Genomic DNA, 26,649 nt, shown 5'->3' with positions numbered 1-26,649 from the left:
TCCAAACACGTCTTCGATGATCGTCAGGACACAGTTGGAAGCGGGATTCGTCGCTAAAGACTATATGTCCCCTGTCGGCATCATTCCAGCCATATCTGTTCAAAACATTCATGCATACGAAATTTCAAAGCAATCGGATGATTGCTTCTTGGTGCGTCAATTTTTTTGTTATAGAGTGTAGTAATTTCGTGAAGTCATGAAAAATTCTTGGAATTAGTCATGAAAAATCATAAATTTGAAAATCTAAAATGTAGCAGATACCCTGTATGGAAACACATCTATACTAACTCTGTGCAAACAATCTTTTTCTTAACAGCAAATAGTCCCGCAGTGGACTGATCGTTAAGACACGGTTCCCAGCAGATCACCGAAGTCAGCTGCGGTCAGTGTGCGGGTGGGTGACCACTTTGATTAGTCTGCACAGGGACCGAGGGTGTGCGGTATCGAGGGTGTGCCATCCCCTCTGCAGAGGATCGAAATTGTGATGGCATGTCTTCGGATCATCCTCAGGGATGTTTCCCAGACCGTCGCCAATAGCCCATTGTGCAGCTCTACTGCGACGTAAATTAACAACAACAACAAAGTGCGACGTAAACTAACTACAACAACTTAACAGCAAATATTTTTTTTTTAATTTTATGTGGCTAAACTGTTGGCACTATATGAAATATCACGCATAAAGCTTTTAGATATGAGGGAGGACATTTTTAATCACGCAAAATTCGGATTGAGCTAAATGAGTGAAGAACTTTTTTCCAGCAATTTTGAAATTATTCTATGGGATTGTTATATTTATATTCGAATGCTTTATTAATTATAGTGGTTGTTCAAGAGTAAGGTAACATCAAACACCAGCGGCAGCCATAGCAACGCATGCGCACTGTTTACTGTTGCTCTTGAACGCACTGAACTTAAAGCACATTTGTAGCGAAATGTAGGTTAGAATTTCTGATTCTTAATTAAAACAATAAAAACAAAAATATCGTTCAAATCATGAGATTTTCTTTTATTCACAACTAAAGAGTATTTTATGCATGGTGCGTAGCGTTTTTAAAAAGTACTTAGAGGTGCTTATATTCGTATTTTAAAAGCCCTTAAAGGTGCTTTTTTTATTGGGTGTTTTTGAAAAGTGCTTTCTTTTCACTTTTCGAAAAGGGAATGTCGATTTTCGCCATGTACAATGTAAAAGCATGCTTTTCACATTGTTCTATTCAACGTTTTCGTATTTCATTCAACCACAATCTATTTTGGTGTACCGTCAGTCGTATAGCCATGTTTAATGAAATACTTATGAGTCCGCATGTGCGTCTACTAAGCTGGGTTCGGTGAGATTATTGCACACTCATGTGCAACTCTGCCGCTGACACAAAAGCTGGCAAAAAAGTTAATAAATTTAAAAATTAAACAAAAAAAAAATTAATACGTACATTAATTACAAGTTTATTTAAAAATGAGATAGTTCTTAAAATTAAAATAGTGCCGTAAGTGGAGACGAACCTGGAACCTTCGATGGCTACAAAAGAGGGTAGTCTGCTGCCAGAAAAGGGAAATATTATTAATATTTAAAAATATAGGTATTTCGTAAGAATATATCACTCAATTTATTTAAAAATTAATTTTAAAAAAATATTTTTTAAAAATTTAAAGAAATATGAAGCAATGGGGCAAAAAATTTGGAACCATTAGAGGCTGACTTACTATTGGTACGAGGCTATAGACTAGTTCTGTCGCAAAAGAGCTAATATTTTTAAATCTTGAGAAATTAAATTATTTTAAAAATTAATATTAGTGCTTCATTCTAAGATTATTACAAAGAAAAATTAAAATAAAAGATTTAAACAAAGGCTTAACGGCATACAAACCAGGTAACCTCTTATGCATTACAGCTAGTACTGGGCGCAAAACGTTAAATATTTTTGAAAATGTATTTTTAAAAAATAATTTTTAAAATTTAATTAACTTTTTATGTTTATAGCGAAGAACATTTTTAAAAATTTTATTTAAAAATTATTTTTAAATATATATATTTTTTTAAAAATAAAATTAATAAAAACCATAACGATACACGAACTTGATACTCTCTTCTGGAGCTTTACAGGTGGTACAATTCTTAAGGTAAACTTTGTCGCAAACTTTAATGTTTTAGAAAAATTAAATTAACAAAAATAATAATTTATTTTTAAAAAAAATTTATCTGAATATTTCCAAAATAATATTCATAAAAATTTGTTTTAAAAAATTTAAAAAAAAAAAAGAAAAAAACGATTTCAGAAAAACAATGTTCTATATTAAAATAATACTCAAAATACCTATCTCAGATTATTTATAAAAAATAGATATTCATTTGTGAAATATTTATATTAAACATTTTTAGTTAAAAATGAATAAAATTCCCTCGTAACTATTACACAATTCGTGACTTTAAAAATAAAAAAAAATTGTTCCAAATACAAAAATTGCAACTTTGCAGTCAGTGAATAGAATGCTTTTATGAGCTTGCGTTTTGAAGCAGATCTTGAATTAAGATGAAGATTTCTATTATAAAATTCATTTGATATTTCCGGCGGCAAGGAGCTTTACGGAAGTAAGAACAGTTCCGCAATAATGGTTTTAAACTTAAGTTGCTGGGAAGATGAAGGTGAAAATTTCTCTCTTGTGTAAGAAAGACGTAAAATAATAAAAATGAAGCATTTGGAGAATTAAAAACATTTTTTATTGTTAACCTGAAGGACACTTCATTTGTTCTCCTTTAAATGACAAACCTTCGAATTAAACAATAAAATTACGGAGTATTCAATAGAAGTGCACTGCCCACCTAAGATGTTTAGTGCTTACGTCCTTCGAGAGATGGCGCTGTATTTATTTCATGTCACTTATGTGAAAGGAATGAGTTTTGGTTTCTATCTCAGTCCGTTACGCAGTTTCGGACAGTAAACAAGCGAACAAGGTGTGATGCCAGCAGGCGGAATATTTAAGTGTTCTTATTTGTGAAAAAAACTGAATAAACATTTTATTTTGTGTTGTGCAAACTATTTATTTTGTAAAGATGGATGTAAAACTGACCCTCTTGCTCTGGGGATTTACTACTCTCTCTTTTTTTGGTAAGCATACCTTTTTTAATATTTTATAATTGTTTTTGTCTGAAGTAATATTTTCAGATGTTCGAAAGTTACTTAAAAAATTTGAAAAAAAAAATACCGCTCTGTTGCTTGCTGTATAAGAATATATTCCGAATAATTTGATTTAAATTAGATTTCCTTTTTTATTTCTATTTAAATCCCGTTTTTTTCTGGAGTTGTATTTTACAATCGGTTGGTTTTTATAAATATTATTATAACTGAAATATTTTTAAAAATACTTTAAAGAATTCTTTAGAATACGTATAGATCGAGTCATAAATTAAATAAGTAAAAATGTTGGAAACGAAGATTACTTATTTACATGCACTGTTATATTAAAGACATAAATAGAATTTATAATAAAATATCCAACTAATGATTTGTTGTAAAAAAAAAATCAACTTATTCGAAATGAGTAACACTTCAAACACTAAATTCACGAAACAATAAATTGCATAATAATATAAATTAGAATGATATAATAGTAAATTAGAACAGAGATATTAAAAATTGAATATCAGGTAAAAGAAGTATGGAAAGTTGAACCTTATTTAACAATTGGTTCATAAGTTTGAAACAATTAATTTTAAATAGAAGATAAAGAGGACTATTTCATTTTTTTAGTATTGTTATTACTATTTTAAAATTAATTGTGTATTTACTTGTAACGAGAAGCTCGCTATAAAGACGATTTAATATTCTGTTATAAATTGCCTTATAACGGTCACTACATTATTACAACTCATTGCTTAAACAATATATAGCACAATAAATAAACACAAAAAGGATAAAAAGAGAAACAACGAAGTAAATTAAAAAAATTAATAAGTTTTATTACTTATTGTGTTCTATTTTGTTTCAAAAATTTTTTTTCCTAGTGCTCCTCATACCATTGTATTGATATATTTTGCTTTGGCTATATTGATAAAATATTAGAAAGCACTCCTTTTTGCGGATATAATCGTGTGAGCTGATGAAGAGATATCTTTTCACTATTTTGTAATTTTATATATATATATATATATATATATATATATATATATATATATATATATATATATATATATATATATATATATATATATATATATACATCAAAAATTACATGGATTTTTAATAAAACTAGTTCAAATTTGAGCCGCTAAAGTTTTCGAAAATCGAAAGGCATGATTCGAGATTTTTTAAGTTGTAATAGTTTTGTATGTTCCCAGGATAGCCTGGTTGGTAGGGCGTTGGGCTCATGTCCAAGAGGTTGTGAGTTCGATCCCCCCGTCTGAAGATTCCCCTTATAGTAAATGGTGACTGGTGCACGTTAAATCTGTCGAGTCACAAAGCCCTCCATGTTTCCATAACAAATCATACCTCTGAGGGTACTGAATTGGAGATTGGCCGTTTTCTGGCTCAGGACAAAATTACTATTTGTGGATGGATGTATGAATGGATCCACCCTATAAACGGGCTGGGACGTATGTGTGTGGTAGGAGGTGAATTCTTGGCCGTCGAGAGCACCCCTTTACTTTCATGACATACGACAAAAATTATTAAGCATTAAAAATAACGGGATTTTAAAATCTATTCAGAAATCCATAAATAATAACCACCGAAAAAGCAGTTCGAAAACGTGTTTCGAATTCACGACGAAATGGCACAAAGGGAATGAATGCTTTAAAAAGGTATACAAATGAGCGATTTGCAATTCCTCTGCGTAATAATATCCTATAAAAAATATCAGGATTTCAGAAATCCATGTAGAAATCTGTTACAATAATGCTGGATAAAACAAACACGTTTTCGTTCCTTTTTTTTTTCGTTTTTTTTTTAGAAGAATATTCTTTAGTTATCTTTTATGTTTTCCTTCTGTGGACAAAACTCTGAAACTCTCAGAATTTCAGTCCTCAGTCTCATTTTTTTTTTCTTTTTCTTTCACGAAAATAATTCTACTTTTGAAATTTTTCTAATTATGTGTTTCTGTTTGTTTGCATAAAGAGAAATAAATCTTTCCTGAACATTTTTCATACCCTTTCTACCTCCACACTTATCAACAAAAATAAGCAAATCACACGTTAAGTGCTTACATAACATTTGAACGGTCAGTAATAGGATGAAATTTCCTTTTTAGCGAAATTGTCGCTATAAGCGAATACCCTTATTTAAAGTTGAATTAGAAAACATTAATTTAAACTACCAGTTTCTCTTGAAGTGCGTGACAGAATTTCTAAAAATAGAAGAACTCTTCTTTCGCCTGGAAGAAAAGTTAGCCAATGGTTGCCCACAGAATGCTTTTTAAAAAATAAAGGGTTAATATAGTAAGAAAGATGTTTATTTTTTCTACGGACACCAGAAATAAATAAAAATGTTTTTTCATTTAAAATCTTATTCATACAAGAGTTTCAACAGATAAACAGACAATCTTTAATATTATTTAATTTATTATTTTATAACCGTCGTTGAACAGCCAGCCCAATGTTTTGGGTTTACGAACGTTCAACTCCGTAGCCTTGTAATTTTTTACCCAATCCAGAAGACAAAGGAACTCCTGGATCGATCAAGTATTGAGAGAAATTTGCATTCGTGGAGGACTCCTTGATGGAACTAACCCGCATTTGCGTTACATTGAGAGGAAAACCACGAAAACGTATCACGGTTAGCCTGACGGCTGACTATGAAATTAATCATGACGATGGAAATTAATCGATGACGTAGAAATTAATCGGAATAAATAGAATAGTATTAATGGAAATCGTAACTTCTCGTAATAATTCGCACTCTTTATATGGAACTTTTGCTGTTCATTAATCCGTTATAAGTATATTATGAAATATCTTTTTATGAAATGTAGCTAATGTCATTGGGGTTCACAGTATCTATAAAACTAATAAAACTTGAACTCGTTTTGCAAAAATCTAAATTTAAAAGTTAAATAAAAACCTGAGAGAAATTTTAAAACCCCGTATTAAGGTCAAGAATAACGGATTATCCACCGTCTCGTGCCACTCATTTAAACAATGCTGCTGGACAAAACGCTTGCAGGCCTCGCAACCGTCACGGTGATCTAATATTCATTATTTTGATTGTGGATTAAAATGGCGCAGAGAAAAGTTTAACATTACTGTTAATTACGCTTTCCTTTTCATTCATTTCTTGTTTCTCTGAAAAGATTAAAAAACAGTGGGAAAATTTATATTATTGAAGGACTTTTTCCCTATTCTTTTCCAGAATAGTGAGAATTTTTTCCTCGACAAAAGGTTTTAAAAGAATGGAAGGCTAATATGAGAGAAAGAAGGTTTAAGAACCTAAAAATGACTGTTATTTTTAGGGCTGTTTTTCGAAGGATCGCGCGAAGTAATGCTTTTATAACAAACTGCGCATATGGAAAGTCATGAATTTCGGTATTGAACAAAATTTGACGTGAAATGTCATGATTTTATCTATTTTTTTCAGAAAATCATGGATTTAGGTTGCCTAAAAATCTAATTTTTAAAATGGAATTTTTTCCCTCCCCCCAATTTCATGGTGTTCTAAATATCTGAATTTGTAACTAATCCCCCCCCACACACAGAGAATATCTTATTAAAATATAAAATGTTTTTATCATGTTCTTTAAAAATTATGGTGTTCTTTTAAAAAATTGAAAGAAAAAACATCATTTCTAGAGCGAATTATCTTTTAAACTTCCCTGATTTCAGAATTTTTGTTATTATTTATTCTTTTTATTTCATCAATTTAAAATTCTAGTTGAAGACAGTCAGTCATTGCCGAATTTTTTTTTTATTCCGTAATGAGAAAAGAAAAATCAGGAGTGTTTTTTTTTTCTTCTGATGAACAAGAAAAGTATCTTTAGAATATAATTCTGCAGAAAAAAAAGGGGAAAAAATTATTTGCTTTAGTATTTTTTCCAGCTGTTTTATTGCTTCAACTTTTTCTTTGCTCTGTTTTTTAAGTTTAAAATCTATAAATATGAAGATGCAGAGTATAACAGTTTTGGTTATACCTATCAATACAGTTAATGTTATTATAATGCTTTTTTAAATTTATTGTTCCGTATTTGTCGGAAAAAAATTCGTTATGTCATGAAAAATTCTTGTAATTAGTCATGAAAAGTCATGGATTTGAAAATCTAAAATGTAGCAGATACCCTGAATGCTGAATGAATAATGTTTGTGACGTCTGTTGGGTTAGGTTTAGCCTATATATTCAGTCTGAGTCCTCCATGCAAAACTTCTCTAATCTAATTTTTGAAGAAAGTGACTCTGCATTGTTCATAAAAAAAAGTTAAGAATTATTCATTGATTTTGATGATTAAGTCTCGCCAATGATATTGCATTTAAAATTTTCCCCTTTTTGTTGCACTATATTATAAAAACATATGCGCAAGCAGGTTAGAAACAAACATATTGGAGAAACCATTACAAATTTTATTTTTAAGCAATATAATAATGGTACACAATATAATACTAATTGAAAAAAATCTGCTGTTTTTAATTATTTCTATTTTATTCAAAATGTGGGATGTCACACGTTTTGTTACACACTCCCTCCCCTTGTCACAGAATGCCAAGAACCCCATCCAGGGGTCTGTCCAGACATTTTGTGAAAGGTCCGGTTTTCATGAAATTGTGAAAAAAATTTTCACATTCTTTTAACCAGGGTCCGCTTTTATCAATTTGTGCAAATAGGGTCCGGTTATTGCAAAAAACTTTTTCAAGGAGTTTTTAAATTGTAAATAGATACATGATTATGCTCGGCACTGTAAAATTATAATAAAAAAAATAAAATTTTCAAAAACAAACAGCAATTGCTGCTTCTAAATTAGAGATGCAAAATGCAAATATTTGGCATTTAGCCTATACCCAGAATATTAATTTCGGACGAATAATGGAAGAATCGTCTGCCGAAGACAAAATTAATTGGTCTTTCTTGTTTTCTGCCCTGGGAAGGGTTAATTCGATTAACAAAAGAATAATGAAGATAAACAAATTTGTGAAGGGTCCGATTAAAAGAAAAATCATTTTGTGAAGGGTCCGTTTTTAAGTTAAAATATTTCGTGAAGGGTCCGTTTTTATGAAAAGATATTTTGTGAAGGGTCCGTTAACGGACCCAAATTTCTTCTAAACAGACCCTTGCCATCGTAAGAACCGGGATGGCACAGGGGATAGAGCATTCGCCTTTCAATGAGGTAAACAGGTTCGAATCCCTGCGATGGCTGGTCGATACGAATGCCGCTTGTGGCTTGCACCGACTACAGGTGCTGACGTGAAATATCCTCAGTGCTAGACGGATCATGGGTTAGAGTCCCCTTGCCGTCAGGCTGGACAGTGGGAGGTTCTCGTGGTCTTCCTCTCCATGTAACTCAAATGGGGATTAGTTTCATCGAAAAGTCCACCACGAAGGGAAATTTCTCCCACTACTTGATACAAGAAGTTCTCTTGTCTTCTGGATGGGGTTCAAAATTACAAGGCTATGGAGTTGGACATTTGTAGTCGTAAGCCCAAAAAATCGGGTCGGCTGTTCAACGACGGATATAAAATAAAATAAAAAACCCACCATAATGTTTAAAATGTTAACCCAAAAGAAATCAGAACAAGGGGTATTCTGTCAAAAAATATTCTTTACATCATTCCCCATTAATTTCCTATTCAATTCCAATTTCTTAAAGTGCTAAAAAATAAAAATTATGCCCAATTTTCTTCAATCTCATTAAGATCTACTTTAAAATTCTGATAATAAAGCGAGCAACCTGAAATCGGTGTTCACCTTCAAATCTGAAAAAGTGGTTTTAGCCAAGAGCATCTGGTTGAAAAATACAAAATTTCATTTTTTTTCCTTCCTTTTTTGTTGTAGAATTTGAAATAGCCTTTAAAATCGTCACGTCACGTAAAATTTGTTAAGTTATTACTAAGAAGAAGAATGTTGTGAATTTTTTATTCTTACTTAAAGGAAATGAATTAATTAATGAATGTCCTTTTCGGCAACATTGGTTTGAAGATAAGCTTTGAATAATTACACTAAGCTAATTATTTTTTGTTATTTTTACTGTTTTCATGAATTCAGTTTTTATAAATATCTTCCATTATTTCACTTTTAAAAAACGGGCATGATGCGCCCCGGCCGCCTTTACTTTCATCTAGAAATCTAACCTAAGTATCTAGAAAATGTGAAGTGATCGAGAAATTGTGATTCGTCCACCAAATTTAAAAAAATATCTAGAAATCTAACCTAAGTATCTAGAAAATGTGAAGTGATGGAGAAATTGTGATTCGTCTACCAAATTTAAAAAATATCTAGAAATGTAATCTAAGTATCTAGAAAATGTGAAGTGATGGAGTAATTGTGATTAGTCTACCAAATTTAAAAAATATCTAGAAATCTAACTTAAATATCTAGAAAACGTGAAGTGATGGAGAAATTGTTATTCGTCTACCAAATTAAAAAAAATATCTAGAAATCTTAACCTAAGTATCTAGAAAATGTGAAGTGATGGAGAAATTGTGATTCGTCTACCAAATTTAAAAAATATCTAGAAATCTAACCTAAGTATCTAGAAAATGTGAAGTGATGGAGAAATTGTGATTCGTCTACCAAATTTAAAAAATATCTAGAAATGTAATCTAAGTATCTAGAAAATGTGAAGTGATGGAGTAATTGTGATTAGTCTACCAAATTTAAAAAATATCTAGAAATCTAACCTAAATATCTAGAAAACGTGAAGTGATGGAGAAATTGTTATTCGTCTACCAAATTAAAAAAAATATCTAGAAATCTTAACCTAAGTATCTAGAAAATGTGAAGTGATGGAGAAATTGTGATTCGTCTACCAAATTTAGCGACGAATGCCCACATTTATTAACCAGGTGGGAATAAGAAGAAGTTGAAATTTGTTACCTGTAATAATTTATGATCTGATACTTAAAACTTAAATTTGTTGTTTGATTGTAGCCATTGAGATACTAGTCATTGAAGCTACTGATTTTTAAAACTTTCATAAATCTAAAAAAAAGTTAAATGGCGGTTCGAAAAATAGATTTATAGTACATTTTTTTCAATTGAAAAAAATTAAAAAAACTTATAAGTAACTCTAAGCCAGTAATTTGGGACGTTTTTGGGTAATATATGTTACTTAGGCACTGTGTAGTTGGTTTATGAGGAATGCAGTAAATTTAGTTTTTATAATGATTTATAACAATTGAAATATTTTTTTGGAAAAAAGAATAATTTCAATTTTTCTTAACTAAAAGACGAAATAGATTCATCTTATAAGACGTTTTAAGTTACGTGCACTTAGTCATATTTTATAAAATTTAAAAAAAAAAAAAAAAAAGGTTTTTAACTTGATTTTTAAAAAAAATAATTTTATTTATTTATTTCTGTTGTATAAAAATTATTTACATCTTTAATTTTTAAATGTTTAGATCATTGAACAACAAATGTTTTTTTTTTGTCATTCGTTAGTTTTTCGTTCTATATTTATTTTGTTGAGGTTTATTTTCAAACAACTACTTTGATTTTACTCTATAATTAATTGAACGTTTGCTAATAAACTTAAATCACTGTACAAAAAAAAAGAAAACGTTTAATTTAATTGTTTTAACTTATTTATCTATTTCTGGGAACTCACTTACATAAAGTAGAATATTCTGGGAATAATGTAAATCGCGTCAACCGAAAAACTAAAAATGTTCCAGTTCGTGACAGAAATGTCAACTTCAAGGTAAACTCGTGTCCAGGGGAGAAAGAACGTCCAATTTTCGTCCTTGATCCAAAAATGGCAAACTTTTTCCGGTTCTCATTCCTTGAATTTAACCGAAAAAAGTCAAACGATATTTAAAAGTCAAACGATCATTACAATTTTTTTTAATTAATTCTTTTATCCTGTTACTGTTTAATTAAAGTTTACCTCGCAAACATTCAACTTATTTTTTATTTACTGAATTTCCTTTTGTTGCGGACGAAATAGTTTCTTGTAAAGCAATTATTTTTTAGTACATTTCCTCAAATTTAACTCATGTCCTTTAAAATAATTACGTGGACATACGTTTCGGAAAGAAAATTACAGACTTTTGAGAAAAAAATTTATTTTCTTTCTTTTAATATTTTTGCCCTCTGATATTTAACCCAGTTGTGAAATCAGAGCAACCCAAAAATACATATTTGTGGTTTTAATTTTTTAAAAAAATTTTAATTTTGTTTCTTCTTTTTAAGAAAGTATTTTAAATAAATAAATAATTTTGTTAATAAATAATAATTTACAAGTAGACTAAAAGTGAGAAAATTATTTTATTTCTGTGCGAATAACATTGCAGCGCGTCAGTTTCAAAAAGCGTGGAAAATTTTCGATGGGGATAAAAGTAAATTTCGAAAGTGCAGTTAGTTTACCTAAAACTGTATTCTTTAAAAATTTTATTTCAGTTTATTGTTTTCTTATTTTTAGTTAGTTTGTTTATGTTGGAAAACAGTCATAATTTCGAGTGATGAAAAAATTTATTTGGCGATTAAATAAAACGTCAAAAACGGATGCCAAGCTCCCAGCGCGAACATATATCAACGTTGCCAACTCTTGAAATGACGTTGCAGTCTTCTTATTGCTTTCTTTCCTAAATAGTGTGTTATGAGGAAACAAAACACGTATTGAAGAATTAATAAAATTAGTTTCTAAAAATCGTACGAAATATGAGTCTTTCCGTTCACATGTAAAGAAACTGATGAAAGAATATTGTTTCTTGCAAATGATTTTCTTCTACAGTGAAACAAAAGTAAAAATTCCTCATTTCGTATTTGATTTGTTAAGGGCATGTCAACATAATACGCGTCATTTTTAGTGGTCCAATCAAATCCCATGCTCCTGCAACGTTATACAGTTGTTTCTTTTCAAGAATGAATGTTCTCCTTATTTATCCAAATATGTCGCCAAGTTTAGGATTACAGCAAGACTTCGAAACTAGAACTTAATTTTAATAATCGCAAAAGATAGCTCGAATTAAATTTTTGTCTTGACTTGTTTAACCTTGAAAAGATTTTAAATTGTTTTTAAAGCATATTTGATAACGAAATCAAACGGATCTATATACATGTCGCGGATGATTACTTAAATCCTAAGTAGCAATGGTTTTTTCTTAACTTGCAACGGAGCGTAAAACTTTTTTTTCTAGTAATACTGCATATTTTTTCTTCTTTTTTTTTCTTTTTCTTACAGTGTAACGCCCAAGCATTCGGTTGATTAAATTTTTTTTAGATCAAGTTGGTATTAGTTTTATGCACTATTCTAAAGAAAATGGCTTAAACTTGTGTAATATTATGTTAATGATAAGCTGTATTTGGTAAATATTTAAGAATATGCAATTGTAAGAGCGATGTTTTTTTTTTCTTTCTGCAATATCATATAACTTTGAGTTTGAATAGTTTTTTTCTTCTTTTCTTGACGTTTTGAATTGCGTTTCAAAATGTTAGAAATTTTCGTTATTATTATTATTTTTTTACGAGCAAAATGTTTTTAAAAATATATAATCTTTTTCTTTTTGATTTCATGACATCATATATTTAAAAATTGCTGTCATCCATGGCTAGAATTATTGTTTTTGTTCGTAGACAATATTAGTTAGCCTCAAAAAATGGACGTACTTTTTAAAAAGTTTTGTAACTATCTAATATTTTTTTAAAGTTTTGTGAATGTAACTATCTTTTCCTCTTCTTTAATAGTAAAACTCTGTTTGATTCAGTTAAGCATCAAAAAACCTGAATACTATTGAACAATTTAAAAGCAATTAATGTCGTTGCTTGTAAAATGGCACTCTCAAAACATGCATCTTATATCATTGCAAATTTTGGCCTGATGACATTTGAAAATTTTCAGCCTTTAATGCTGAAATATTAAATGTTGTAATATATTTTAATAAATATTTCATGCATTAAATAAATACACATAAAAATGTATTTAAATATATTTTTAAAAGCATTAAAAATATTTTTACCACGTGGAAATCCAAATCGGGAAAAATTCGTTGCTAAAAATCTTCTTATATTTGATAAAGAATTTTTAAAATTAATTTTTTTTTCAGGAAATGTCAATGCTATCTTAAAAATCATCAATGTTAAAAAAAATTAAATAAAATTTTTTTTTCAGTAAATGTTAAAAATATTTCTAAAATCATCTATGTAGATATACATATAAATTCACTGCTCGCTTAATATCCCTAGCAGCAAAATAACTTGGACCCTCGTTGGGCTAATGTTCATGAATCTTGGCTCGATAAGGGTTCACAGGGCCGTTATTTTTCCGATATTGGCCCTATATAGAATTTTCCGATTCACCTGATATTTTACAGCCACTTTAATTAACCAATGTAGGTTCTATATTGGCCTATGTAGACCCTATATAGGCCATTCTAGGACCAATCTTAAAAAATCTAGACATCCCAATATTGGCCCATGGGTGCATGTTCTCATAGGACCCATATTGAACCAATTTTGAACCCAACTGGAGACGAATTGAAATTGTTTTCTTGACAAGTTTTACTTTCTATTTTTTCGTTCGATTTGTTGTTGTTTGGTTTTCTTATTACGAGACAGGGTATATTTAGTACGTGCATACTGATTTTATTAGTAATGTGAAATTTTATGGATAAAAAAAGAAAAGACTAACACACAAACGTTCTTCCAGGAATTTACCATAAAATTTAACCCGAATAAAATTTACTTAAGAACAAATATTGCGCACTCAATGTAAACACCTCACAAAAAAAAGAGTGAAAATTAGATCGAACAAGAGAGAGGTTTATAGCAGATACAGGTGAACCCCACCCTGATTGGGTGGCCTCCTCTCATTTATTAATTTTTCACAACATCGAAAATGAACGTTATTGAAAAATCAACCCAATAACCCAGTTCTAAAAGGCATTCCTCGCCCTGTGGAAAGGAAAGAAATGTCTAGTCTTCCGCAACAATGAATCGATATAATATATCGCTATCATTTCCGCCGAGACACTTTCTTCTTTCATCGAATTATTTTGAGTTTTTTCTTCTTCTTGTAAATATTGGGCAGGTATAATAATATTACATAAAGGATTTCTATAGCATGAAATATGAGTAAAAGTCATTCTTTTGAAAAAGAAATTTAAGAATGTTTATCTTTCGCCAAGTCAAATCAAAAGACACTTTCTTCTTTCATCGAATTATTTCGATTATTTTTTCTTCTTGCAAATATTGGGCAAGTATAATAACATTATATTAAGGATTTTTATAGCATGAATTATAAGTAATAGTCATTTAAAAAAATAAATAAATAAATAAATAAATTTAAGAATGTTTATCTGTCGCCAAGACAAATGAAAAGACACTTTCTTCTTTCATCGAATTATTTTAAGTTTTTTTTTTCTTCTTGCAAATATTGGGCAGGTATAATAGTATTATATTAAGGATTTCTATAGCATGAAATATGAGTAATCGTCATTCTTTTTAAAAAAAGAAATTTACGAATATTTATCTTTCGCCAAGTCAAATCAAAAGCTCCTGTTTTAAATGCGTTAAACAGGAGGCAAAGTTAGAATTTTTTAACTGTATTTATTTGGTCGTAAGGAATTATCAGGGCTTTAACAATCTACTGAAATATTTTATTTATAAGCAGCTGATATACTTTTTTTTAAAAAATCGCCAGGTAGGCGAAATTTTTGACCTCGATAAAAATTATTAAAATTAATAGATAAATCACTATTTTCGTGAGCCACGACAATGCAGCGTTAGTTGTAACTTCCCAAGCAATAAAAAGTTAAATCAAAAACGTTTTTTTTTTTTTTTTTGCAAAACCATAGTTTTTTTTGACATTTTGCTCTATTTTTCGTTATTTGGCATAGTGATTTGGCTTAAAGATCTCCAAAATTTAACTTAAAAAGTTATTTAAAAAAAAACAACATATTATTCGATATAAAGCATATATCCACTGCAGGATACCAAAATTGGCGCCATAGCTATTCTTGGGAGTGGATTTTTTTTTTTTAAAGAAATATTTTCTAAAATTTTGTAGTTTTAAAACTGTAAATTAAAATTAAGGAACATTTTGCTTATTTAAGAGGGCATTTTTTTCTTATATATTTGGGGATGAGAGGGATTTTTAAACTGTTTTTTGGTTTATTCCTTTTCTTCAGATTTTTTAAGGGGGTTTTACAAATTGTTTTGCCGAAAAGACACTAAACAAATCTGTACTTAAAGAAAAGGAAAAGAAAGAAGAAGAAAAAAAACGTCTCCGGCGTGCTTGATGCTGGATGTTCTCACAGGTAAACAGAAAAAAAGCACTCGAAAAACATTTATCTTGAATTAGTTAAATATTTTTTTAATTTATTGAATATTGTAGAAGGTATTGAATATTTTATAATCAATTAATATGGAAGGATTAGTTTGTGAAATGGATCTCTTCAAATTTTATACTTTTCGATACTTATATTTTTTACTCTTTTATAAGCTCTTTGAAAACTTTCTTTTGCCTATAATCACACTTATTATATTGCGATACGATAATCATATAAAAATAATAATTTTGGAAAAAATGACTATTAAAGAAGAAAAAAAACAGCATATTAAAATTAAAAATTTGGTCGTTTTTGTTATTCTTATTTCATCATTATTTTTAGTTTATCATAAAATTAACATCCTTAGAGAGTAATGCTGAATGATGATATATACGTATATATTATATATGATATATACGTATATATGCATATATACGTATATATGATAATATACTATAATACTGCCGTGCAATAGAAAAATCAACAGCGAAAAATCAACAATCAATTCAAAATCGATTTTTGATCGAAAAGCTTACATATTGCAATTTTTTTCATCAGTTTTCTGCAATTCTCTTTTTCGTTGTTGTTGTTCTTGATAGCTTTGAAAAGCAGCTTTTATCGAAATGCTGCGTGAAGCACTCGCGTTGTTTTTTACAGTTGCACTTCAGTAGGATGATTAATGATGATAATGTATTAGTAAATATGTATAAAGCATGTATAGTAAATATATATAATGTATAGTAAATATGATTAAAAAAATATATCTATGCCAAATTTTAAAAACTCTTTTCACCACACCTCATGTAATCCTAGCATATAATTTAATTTTTTTTTAAAAATATCTGATTGCATTTTAATAAATGTTTAATTACATAAAATTTAGGCTCAGCGCAACGGCCTGAATCGAATGAATCGGTTGAAAGAATTTGTGAGAAACATTGTATTATAGTCTCTAATTTTGTTTTCTAAAAATAATGTTTTGGAAAAATATTTTTAACAGCGAATCTAATTAAGATAGATCTGCTATAGCTAAGAGAATACAGAAAAACTTTGTTATCGCTTAAATAAATTTTTTAGATGTTGTTGGCGATTTAGATTTTCGCTGGTATCGGCAACCCCGTTCCCCCGCACACTGAACTCTTTTTTTTTTTCTTTTTGCTTTCGTGCTCATCGTTTTGGGTTATTTAACTTTGATTTGGTAACTTGTTTTATGGTTAATTGTAACCATATATTGGAATACTATGATTCATTCGGAATCATTTAATGTTATTGTTATTTTTGTTTGCTATAAAAACTGTTATTGTTTATGAGCTATTTTCTTCAGTTACTAATTATTAACTATGGGAATTTAATTAATAAGGTAGGTTGGACCCTCCTGATGTATTTTTATTGTTTGTAAAAGGATAGACATTCATCAATTTTTTTTTGGGGGGGGGGTCATGGGCACCCTTGTTATTCGTTAAAAAGCATTAATTCATAAGTTGACAAAATCATCTAAAAACAGCCTTAAGGTGTGTAAAAACTTCTGTTGCAAATGATAAAAATATAGTCATTCTTTATTTTTTTAAGGATAGTTGTGTTTAAATCATTAAGGTGCTTTTGAAGAAAATATACTTTATTTTACAACCTTTTTATTTAACCCCTTTCGTTCTTCAGTAAACCTAAAAGCAATGGGGTACTTGCAAGTGACGTAGTGTAGGTATCCCGATCCTGATTGGTTGTTTAAATCTGACATTTGTTAACGTTAGCAACTGTTCTTTCCATCCTATTTCGAATTAACCAAGCCCATCAAGTATTAATTCTTTTAAGTGACACGTTCTAAATTCTTTCACGAAGATTCTTTCTCAAAGATTTCAATTCTTTCACTGTATATTTACACCAATACTTAACACGAAGCTATGTGGAACATAGACAAACTAATTATGCATCGACGTTGCCAGGTACACAATACCAAAATATATCACGGTTACAATAAAATACATAAGCAAATAATAAATCTAAGTTAAGTAAAAGAAGTAGACGAGCAAGAATTATGTTTCAACTAATTCGAAGTACGATAGGTCTCTGTAGTTAATCATCGTTAATTAACATTCCAACTTATGTAGAGAAACTCATCTCAACTTTAATACGCCATTTTGCTGAAAAAGATTAGGTCATAGGTCACATGTGTGGGTATGAGGTCTTTTTGAAGTGCATGTATTCAATTGAATTTGAAACACGAATTCTTGTGAGCTCAATATACATGTATTTGCATGTCAAATTTTAACACTGAATCTTTCCCTTTAATAGACTATAAACAAATAAATAAATAAAATAACCGGCAGTAACGTTTCTAAAAAGACATATGAAAAATCACCGCTTAACCTTTCTAATTTAGAATTCTCAGAAAAGAAATGCATTTTAATTTCCTGTAGTTAAAAAGGAAAAGCAGTAAGTTTTCGAACATCGATTTAAAAATTGTACTTCAAGTTCTTTTTATTTTCCCAGGACGACAGCAAGCCTACTTTTTAAGTAAAATACATTGGTGCTCGCTTGTTTAAAAAAAAAGAAATATATAATTAACATTTAATGCATACATTTTAAAATTATTTTATTACAATTTTGTTTCGAATGCAACTAAATATCTCCTAAATCTCGTATATATTATTTGAATAGAAAAAAGCAACACCTATATTATTATGGCTGTATTTTAAATTAAATTTTATTCTTTTTTCACAATAAATTCGATAAGCAAAGGTCATTAGCATGAGGTGGAACAATAACAATCCCTATTGTATCATATTAACTCCGCCATTTCATTTTTTTGAAGATGATCCAGTAGCCTGAAAAAATCTGACACACTTTCCCTAGGCGATTTGAGTTTGGCCTTGAGTTTCTCTTCCATTCCATTAGATACAGGTTAATTTTTGGCGATCTTTTAAAGAGAGTTCCTTTTTATCTTTTGTTTCGGGGCTGAATATCATTCTGCGATGAAAGAAGATGAGATGGCCAGAGTAGGTTGAATGATCTAGTTTCGAGTGACCATCGTTTTCTCGTTTTAGAGGAAAGTGTTCCATCATTTCTTACGCAAAACTATGAAGTTGCGAAAGTGTGTGTGTTCTTGATGAGAAATAAATGTGTTCCGATGGGTGTGAATGGCGTGGGAATAAAAACCCTTTAAACATTTCGAGAAACATTTGGGTCTGTTCCTTGTCAAATCATTAGACGCACTATAAGATTCGATGTAAAATCTTAATAATCACGTGATACTATACAGCTGTATTGTTTTTATTCGGTTTGCACTTGCTTACGTTCGTGTATCAATTGGTTAACATTGTAAAACAATACGTTAAAAATAAATACAAATAGGTATGTAAAAAATCTCCTATCCCAGTAAATAAAAAATCTAATCCAATAAGAATAAAAATTCATTACGCGAATGTTTAAAAATAAAAGTATTGCCAATAAACTCGTGTAAAACATGTAATTATTAAAAAACTACAGTGAGGTCTAATAATGTGGTCTAATTATTATAATATGCTAATATAATACCTGATGTAATATATATTCTATATTTATATAATATATCGCCTAATTTATCTAATAGTCTTATTTATATTATATATCGTCTAATTTAACACACTGATACGCGAACGTAAACAAGTGTAAACCGGTTTCAGTAGGGTAAAAACAATAAAGCTGTATAGTATCACCTGATAATTAAGATTTTACATAGAATCTTATAGTCCGTCTAATAATTTGGCCAGGGACTATAGATTATTTTTCAAATAACTTTTAATGGCGACGAAATAGATTAAAATGGCTCTCCAGTATTCTGACACTTCAAGAGAAAAATGCTTTCTCAGACGCCTGATCGGATCATTAAACATAATCTGAAATACCTGAAATGCAAACGATTTTTTAATAATGTCAACTTTTCTCTCACTTTTACTCATTTATCCATTCGAGCCTTCGTGGTTGACCTACTTTTTTTTTATTTATTTATTATTATTAGTTATTTGGCGGTAAAAACATGCCAGAATCAGTTGAGATTTTCACTTTGAATTTCTTATCAAATCTGCTTTTACGGTTCAGTTATTTCAGGCTACAACAAACTTCTACTCCGCAGACCTTGACGCTCTCTAATCCTGCTTCATAATGCATGCTACATTCATTACGGATTTCTTACGCATGTAAATAATGTGTTAGATTTCATTCTAAAGAAAAGCCATTCGACCATTTCAGTTTTATAATTTCCTTTTCAAAATCACACTTTCCAATGCATTTCTAGTGATTGTATGCGTAGAACCTGACAAATAAAAAAGCAGACGATATTATATTATATATTAAAGCAGACGATATATATTATATAGAATAAGTTTTACGAAGCTTCTTTCGTCAAGGAAATTAAGAAACGAAAAACCATGCCCGCCCGTCCTCGGCGGTCAAAAATTCCTCGCGGGCAACGAATTTCTCGAATCCGACGTCCACGCCGACGGCCATTTTCCCGTTAATGTTGGTGATACATTTTCAATTTTTATTATCTTACAAGAGTCTAGCGCCTCACTTCTAAAATGATCCTCTAATCTAGAAATACGGCAACATACTGTGCATGGTGGAATTGATGTTTTCTCTGTCTCCCATACTGCAGCGGTTGAAAGGGACTTTTCAGCAATGAACTTACAAAAAAAAAAACACATTACTTACTGGTCTTAAACAAGAAGCGTTAAATGCAATTATGAACATCTACCTAAATGGAAAACCCCTTTCAGATTTTTGTGCAGAAACCTCTGTAAATCACTAGCTTGATTGTGGAACTGGCAAACGTCATATTTGGTTCATTTAAAAAACACAGTACCCTCGGATAAATTGACATTCCAGATAACTTGACATTTGTCATTTAAATTATTTCATAAAAGAAATACTAGGTTCCTATTAGTAACCTAGTATTCCTTTTATTACTGTATAATGCAATCCTAGTATTTGTAATCCTAGTAACAATTCATTGTGCAATTTATATAAATGTTTGTAATAAATAAGAGAAAATTATATTTTTATTTATTTAGAAGCGACGGGTTAGTTTCAAAGGAGAACGGGTACATTGTTGGACAAGCTGTCCTCGGGGACGGGTAAAATTTTTGAGTTTTTTCGAGCCCTGATTTGGAGTAACGATTTGTCTTTTGTGAACATGAATAAATGTTTCTTAATTATTGCTAAGCCATTTTCTAATTCAAAAAATTCTAATTCACCAGCTAAGTTTGTCTTTTTTAAGTAGTCGCTACAATTCTGAAGTAGTTTTTATTCACTGCATTAAAAAAATAGTAGTAGTTGTTGTTAACTACATTTGTAACAAAGTTGTAGTCGTAGTAAACTACCAGAATAATGTAGTTTTTCCAACCACTGCCTGCAAGTGACGTGGGTCTCTCGATCCTGATTGGTTGTTGAAACGTGGCATTTGTTTACGTTAACAACACTTCTTTACATTCCATTTCGAGTTAGCCAAGCTCGCCAAGTATCAATTCTCTTAAGTGACGCATTCTATATTCTTACACAAAGATTTCCATTCTTTCACTATATATTTCTTATTTAACAAAAAAACAGGCATGAAGCCATGCAGATCATAAGCAAACTAATTATGCATCGAAGTTGCCATCAGGTGCACGAAGCAAAAATATATCACGGTTGCAATAAAATATATAAACAAATCATAAATGTAAGTTAGGTAAATGATCAACGTATGCTATGCGTTTCTTCGAGGCATTTAATTAACTTCACGTTCTAACTGTGGAGAAACTTTGCTCAACTTTAACAGGCCATACAAATCTATAAATAAATCTACAAATAATAAATCTTAGTTAAGTAAAAGAAGTAGAGGAGAAAGAATTATATTTCAACTAATTCGATGTGCGATACGGGCTCTGTATTTAAAAAACTACCAAAGATTACATGGAAATATGTATGCTTAACAAGTGCGCACTGTTACAACGGAATTATTTCATTATCTTTAATTCACATTATTGTTTTAAATTTGAAATCGAGTTAATCATATTCTTACCTGGCATTTCACTATGAAATGCAAATTTATGGAAAGGGAAAATCGAAAAGCGACTTCCTGTGATCTCATTTCACGAGCAACGATTCATAAAAGAAAAAAATTTAAAAAAAAAACATTTGCAACTTTTTCGAAAGAAGGTTTTACATAACACGCATGATCTGAAAAACGCTATTTATTTCTCGAAAAAAAGTAGGAAATAATATGCAAACCGTCTTTTGGGAAATCATAATTTGTAGTTGGCGATATTTCCGCGCCGCAATGCCTATCGTGATAACTTACGACTTAATATTGTTTCCGATGACAAACAATGGAGAGAGAGTAAATTGTTTTGAAATGGAGTGAAAAACGGGGTTAAATGCTGATTTCTGAAAACAAAAATTTTCATCGCAGAAAAGGAGGGCAATATTTTAGGGAAAAATCAGAGTAAAATTTTTATGAATTATAGGTTGGCTGATTATTAAAAAGATGCATTTTAACAGAAAGATAATAAATAAATAAAAAGTCTAATTTAAAATTATTTTTTAACTGTGCGTTTGGAACATAGTCGCACATTCCTTTTTCTTTCTCTTTGAAAACTACTGATATCAATGGGATATCTGCAAGTGACGTAGTGTTGGTATCTTGATCCTGATTGGTTGTTGAAACGTAACATTTGTTTACGTTAGCAACTGTTCTTTCCATTCTATTTAGAGTAAGCCAAGGCCGTCAAGTATCAATTTTCTTAAGTGACACATTCTAAATTCGTTCATAAAGATTCTTTTTCAAAGATCTCAATTATTTCACTATATTTTTACACAGTGACTTAACACAAAGATAGACATGAAGCCACGTGGAATTTAAAAAATCTAATTATGTATCGAAGTTATCGAGTACAAGAAGGTTAAAGGAAATAAGTGTGTGTGTGTATGGGGGGGGGATTTTCAACGGTGACCGAAGTTGATTAAAAAATTTAAACGTCTTGCTTTGGTTTAGTTTTAAATCTGATAAAAATTTAATTACTTTCTCCTTTTGTGATAACTTACAAAACGAAACGTAATTTTTATTATATTTTATAATTTTCTCCTTTTTTTTTGTTATGCTTCATTTAGTTTATGTCGGTTTTCGGTACATTTAATAAACTGGTACGACGATACTTCTCTAAATTTAGATTCACAAATAATAATAAAGAGAAACTTTCATTACGTAACATTTTATATCTGTTCTTCTAAGTGATTTTTGTAATTGGAACTCAGTTTCAGAAAGTGAAAGTAATTAAAAATTAAAAAAATTATTAAGTGCGCCACCTGGTAACTAAATTCTCTCAAACTCTTTTTCTTCAAAATTCTTTTTCAAAATTTAGCTTGCATCATTCAGGGAACTCTTGTTGACTCAGATAAAAATGAACACTCTTAAGTTGTTGAAATTACGTTTGCTGATAAATTCTATTTAGCAATAAAATAACGATATTAATTCTTGAAGCGGTGTGATTATTATTTTTGTCATCTAGCACAGATTTCAGTTTTTAAACATTCTAATTAATAGGAAAGCACTTTCATTAACCTTTTGCAAGAATGGAACAATAAATTATTCTTGTAATAGCGGTTAGGAAATAATTTCATTACTGTCTAGTACTGAGATCTAGATAATAGATATTTGAGAACAGTAGGTTGCCTGCTCAAAATGTTAAGTGAGGATGACATTTCTTTGGCGATAATAGGGAAATAAATTTTGTGTCGTCGTGGTCAGAAAACGATTAATATTGGCATTGTCACCAACTCCGGCGAATATTTAAGAGCTCTAGTTAGTCGAAAAAGGATCGACAATCTGATGGGCGATACATTCTATTTACATCAGGAAGGAAACAGATAAAACTTGTATTTGGGTGTTGCTGTAGACATTTCAAAACTTTGAGAATTCCCCCAAATTAAAAGTCTCGTTATAAGCATACTATTTTTGTTTCTTTAATGTCATATTAACTGTGATTTGAAAATTTTTATTTTATTTTATATCCGTCGTTAAACAGCCGACCCAATATTTGGGTTAACGACCACTAATGTCCAACTCCGCAGCCCTGTAATTTTAAACCCAATCCAGAAGACAAAGAACTCCTGGATTAAGTATTTGGCGAAATTTGCCGGTGAGGAGGGCTTTTTGATGGAACTTACCCGCATTTGCGTTACATGAAAAGGAAAACCATGAAAACCTCCCACGGTTAGCCTGACGGCAAAACCCATGATCCGTCTACCACTGAGGATATTTTACGTCAGCACTGCGGTTGGTGCGAGCCTGGTGTGGAATTCGTATCTACCAGCCATGGCTGCGATCCGGACCCGGTTCACCTCATTGGAAGGCAAACGCTCTATCCCCTGAGCCACCACGACAAGATTTGAAGATTGTGTTGAAAGCGAACTTATCATAATGTATGCCATACTCGCTATTTCGAGCTTTTATTGTATTTTCACCTATATTTAATATGAGTATCACTAATTTATGCAAAAATATTTCATACAAATATGATTTGGCGCGAGTTAATTAAGATTTGCGACAAACTTCCCCGAGCTGTAAGCTATATCATTCCAATAAACTAAATTTTTTTTTAAGGTTTAAAAAATTATGACATAAAAGATAGCGTGCTGTTTTTTGTATGCTCTACTTAAAGTGCTTTAAAACACCATTTCTTTATTATTTTGTTGTCTTTGAATCCGGAAGAGGGCGATGGTTTTGAGGAATTGTTCATTTCTCAAAAAGACTACTTTTAATGACGACACTGATTTCCCCCCCAATACGAAAGTAATGACGTCACTTGAAATTTTTATTTGTCAAACGTATTAAAGAAGACAATAAATGCTACTCTGTTTCGACTAATGGCCGATTTCATGAAACTGAATTGTTGGGCGAACTGAACAATAGGATTAGCTGTGAGTAAAAGGCAATTTTGTCGGATATTGAACAATTGAATTTTATATGACAGAGGAAATTATTAAAAGGAAACAAAATCGTCGCCAAAATATAACATTTTATTCCTCTCTGTTATTTACAAGGGATTTGCTATTGTATTATTCTTCAGAAGAAAAAAAGGAAGTGACAATTCACTTGACAATAGGGAACATTTACAATTCATCTTTTGAACTAAAAAGGATATTTTAATAATGTGTTAAGACTACTGGATTTATTAGCTGGCAAGAAAGGTTTTATTGTAAAATATGCGTTAAATTATGCTAATGACTATAACTTGCAACTTCCATATGACCCTATCTCCACTTAATTTTTTGAATTGTTATTGCTTGGCGATTTTTTTCACCAGCTGTGAAAAGGTAGGCTGCATTATTTTCGTAGGATTTGCATTTCCAATTTCTTTTTAACTGTCCTACAAAAGTAAATTATGTCTATATATATTACTATATAATGATGATATACCACAGATATATTAGGTTGGCAGCGTGGTAAAAAATTCTGATTTTCTTAAGATTTCTACTACTTGGGAAATGCATGGGTTAAAATAGGTGACCTTAAAAGCCAGTTCTATCTTTCTCACCGTACTTAATAATTTAAAAAGCTAAAGAGAAATGTTATTCATAAACTGATAAAAAGATTTTTCCACAAACGGCACACTTTTTGCATGTAAGTCTGAGTATGTAAAAGTTAGTGTACATCTAATAGTAACCAATATTTGCTTAACAGTGAATTATTAAGCGATAATCTAATAGTTAGTCGAATGAAGGATTAATTTAGATAATCCCAAAATTCCTTCCACCCCTGTGACATCCTGGAATTTTGATGTATTCGTATGTATGCCGATTTTGAGCATAAGTTAATCGCCACCTTTCCATACGGCGCGGAAATGCATTTTAACCTGATTTGCCCCTCTCGGTCACTGCAGTTTTTATAGTTTTGTTCTTGCACCTTTTATTTGTATTTAGTCCCACAGTAGACTGATCGTTAAGACACGGTTCCCATCAGATCACCGAAGTCAAGCATCACTCGCTGCGGTCAGTGTGCGGGTGGGTGACCACTTGGATCAGTCTGCGTAGGGATCGAGGGTGTGCGGTATGGGTCCTCGTCAAACTGTTCCACCGTAAAGTGCTCGACTTCGCGTGCAGGTCGTTGGGCTACCGAAGTGCCCCCCCCCACAGAGGATCAAAATTGTGATGGCATGTCTTCAGATCATCCTCAGGGATGTTTCCCAGACCGTCGTCAATAATCCGTTGTGCAGCTCTAGTGCGACGTAAATGAACTACTACTACTATTTATTTTTAATTTTCTGTTTCACTCTCGGCTAACGCGGTTTTTCTAGTTTTGTTTTTCGCCTTTATTTTTCATTTTTCGGTGGCAACTTAACGTATTCTCTTATAAGCCAATTTTGTTACCCTCGTTTCCGCAGGGGCCTCCCTGGCCGAGCGGTATCGCCGGTCCAAACGCTCTGTTAAGCGTGGAGGTAGCGGGTTCGAATCCCGCCGTAACCCTGGATGTATTCTTTGTGATGTCTTTCTCTGAATTGTTCTATCTGTATTTTCTACTTGACAATGACTTATAAGCCTATATATTGAGCACACAAGTCAGCAAATGTATGTAATTTCAATAAAACAATAAAATCGTTTCCGCCTGACGATTCTTGAGAATATAAGTCAACATGTTTCGATTCTCGAAACATGTTGACTTATATTACTATCTTCATATTTTTTTGAAGCAAATGAAGAATTATATCAAGTGAATTTAATAGTAAGTGATTTATATAGTTTGTTTAATAGTAAGTATAAAAGTACAAATTTAGGTTTTATAGCCTATAAACAAAAGCAAACAGTTAGATAAATAGCTCAAACATTAAAATAAAAATGAATGATTCGAGAAGCATAAAATTCTGACTCATTACTAAGCAGTCTGTAATTACTTAATATAGTTTTTTTTTTTTTTTTTTACCAAGTCAAGAATTAATATTAGGATTATAGTTCTTGAAGATAATTAACAAACTTCACGTACACATCAGTTAATCTTGAAAGATATTTTCATTATATTATGTTCACTGTAAAAACTATTCGTTCAAAATTATGTGGTTAAAAAAATTTACAGTAATATCCGACTGGCAAATCGTGCAAATTTGGAAAATTGCTTTTTCTATAATTTAATGCAATTTGAGCAATCTGGTTTTTAAGGATTTCTGAAGGCAATATAATAATTATTTTCATTAAAAAAAATTATCTTCCCTCTGGCGTTACAATGGCGTGTGCTGAGCTAAGACATTATT

General features: G+C 30.6%; 1 protein-coding gene across 2 annotated transcripts in view; it reads left to right on the top strand.

Annotated features, from left to right (window-relative positions):
• Window positions 1–2,905: 2,905 nt before the first annotated feature.
• Cda5 (Chitin deacetylase-like 5) overlaps window positions 2,906–26,649 on the top strand; it is an 81,706-nt gene continuing 57,962 nt past the window's right edge. Inside the window, exon 1 of one of the 2 annotated variants that reach the window (XM_043052532.3) lies at window positions 2,906–3,101. In XM_043052532.3, coding sequence (XP_042908466.2) covers window positions 3,047–3,101 — 55 coding nt within the window. In that variant the 5' untranslated portion in view covers window positions 2,906–3,046. Of the gene's footprint in view, window positions 3,102–26,001; window positions 26,127–26,649 lie in introns of those variants that run through there. The other variant, XM_016063742.4, reaches the window with a different exon arrangement.

The sequence above is a fragment of the Parasteatoda tepidariorum genome, chromosome 6 (assembly GCF_982258835.1).
Source record: "Parasteatoda tepidariorum strain Cologne lab strain chromosome 6, Ptep-v5.0, whole genome shotgun sequence".
NCBI classification, from domain to species: Eukaryota; Metazoa; Arthropoda; class Arachnida; order Araneae; family Theridiidae; genus Parasteatoda; species Parasteatoda tepidariorum.
This window is presented reverse-complemented; position numbering and strand designations above follow the sequence as displayed.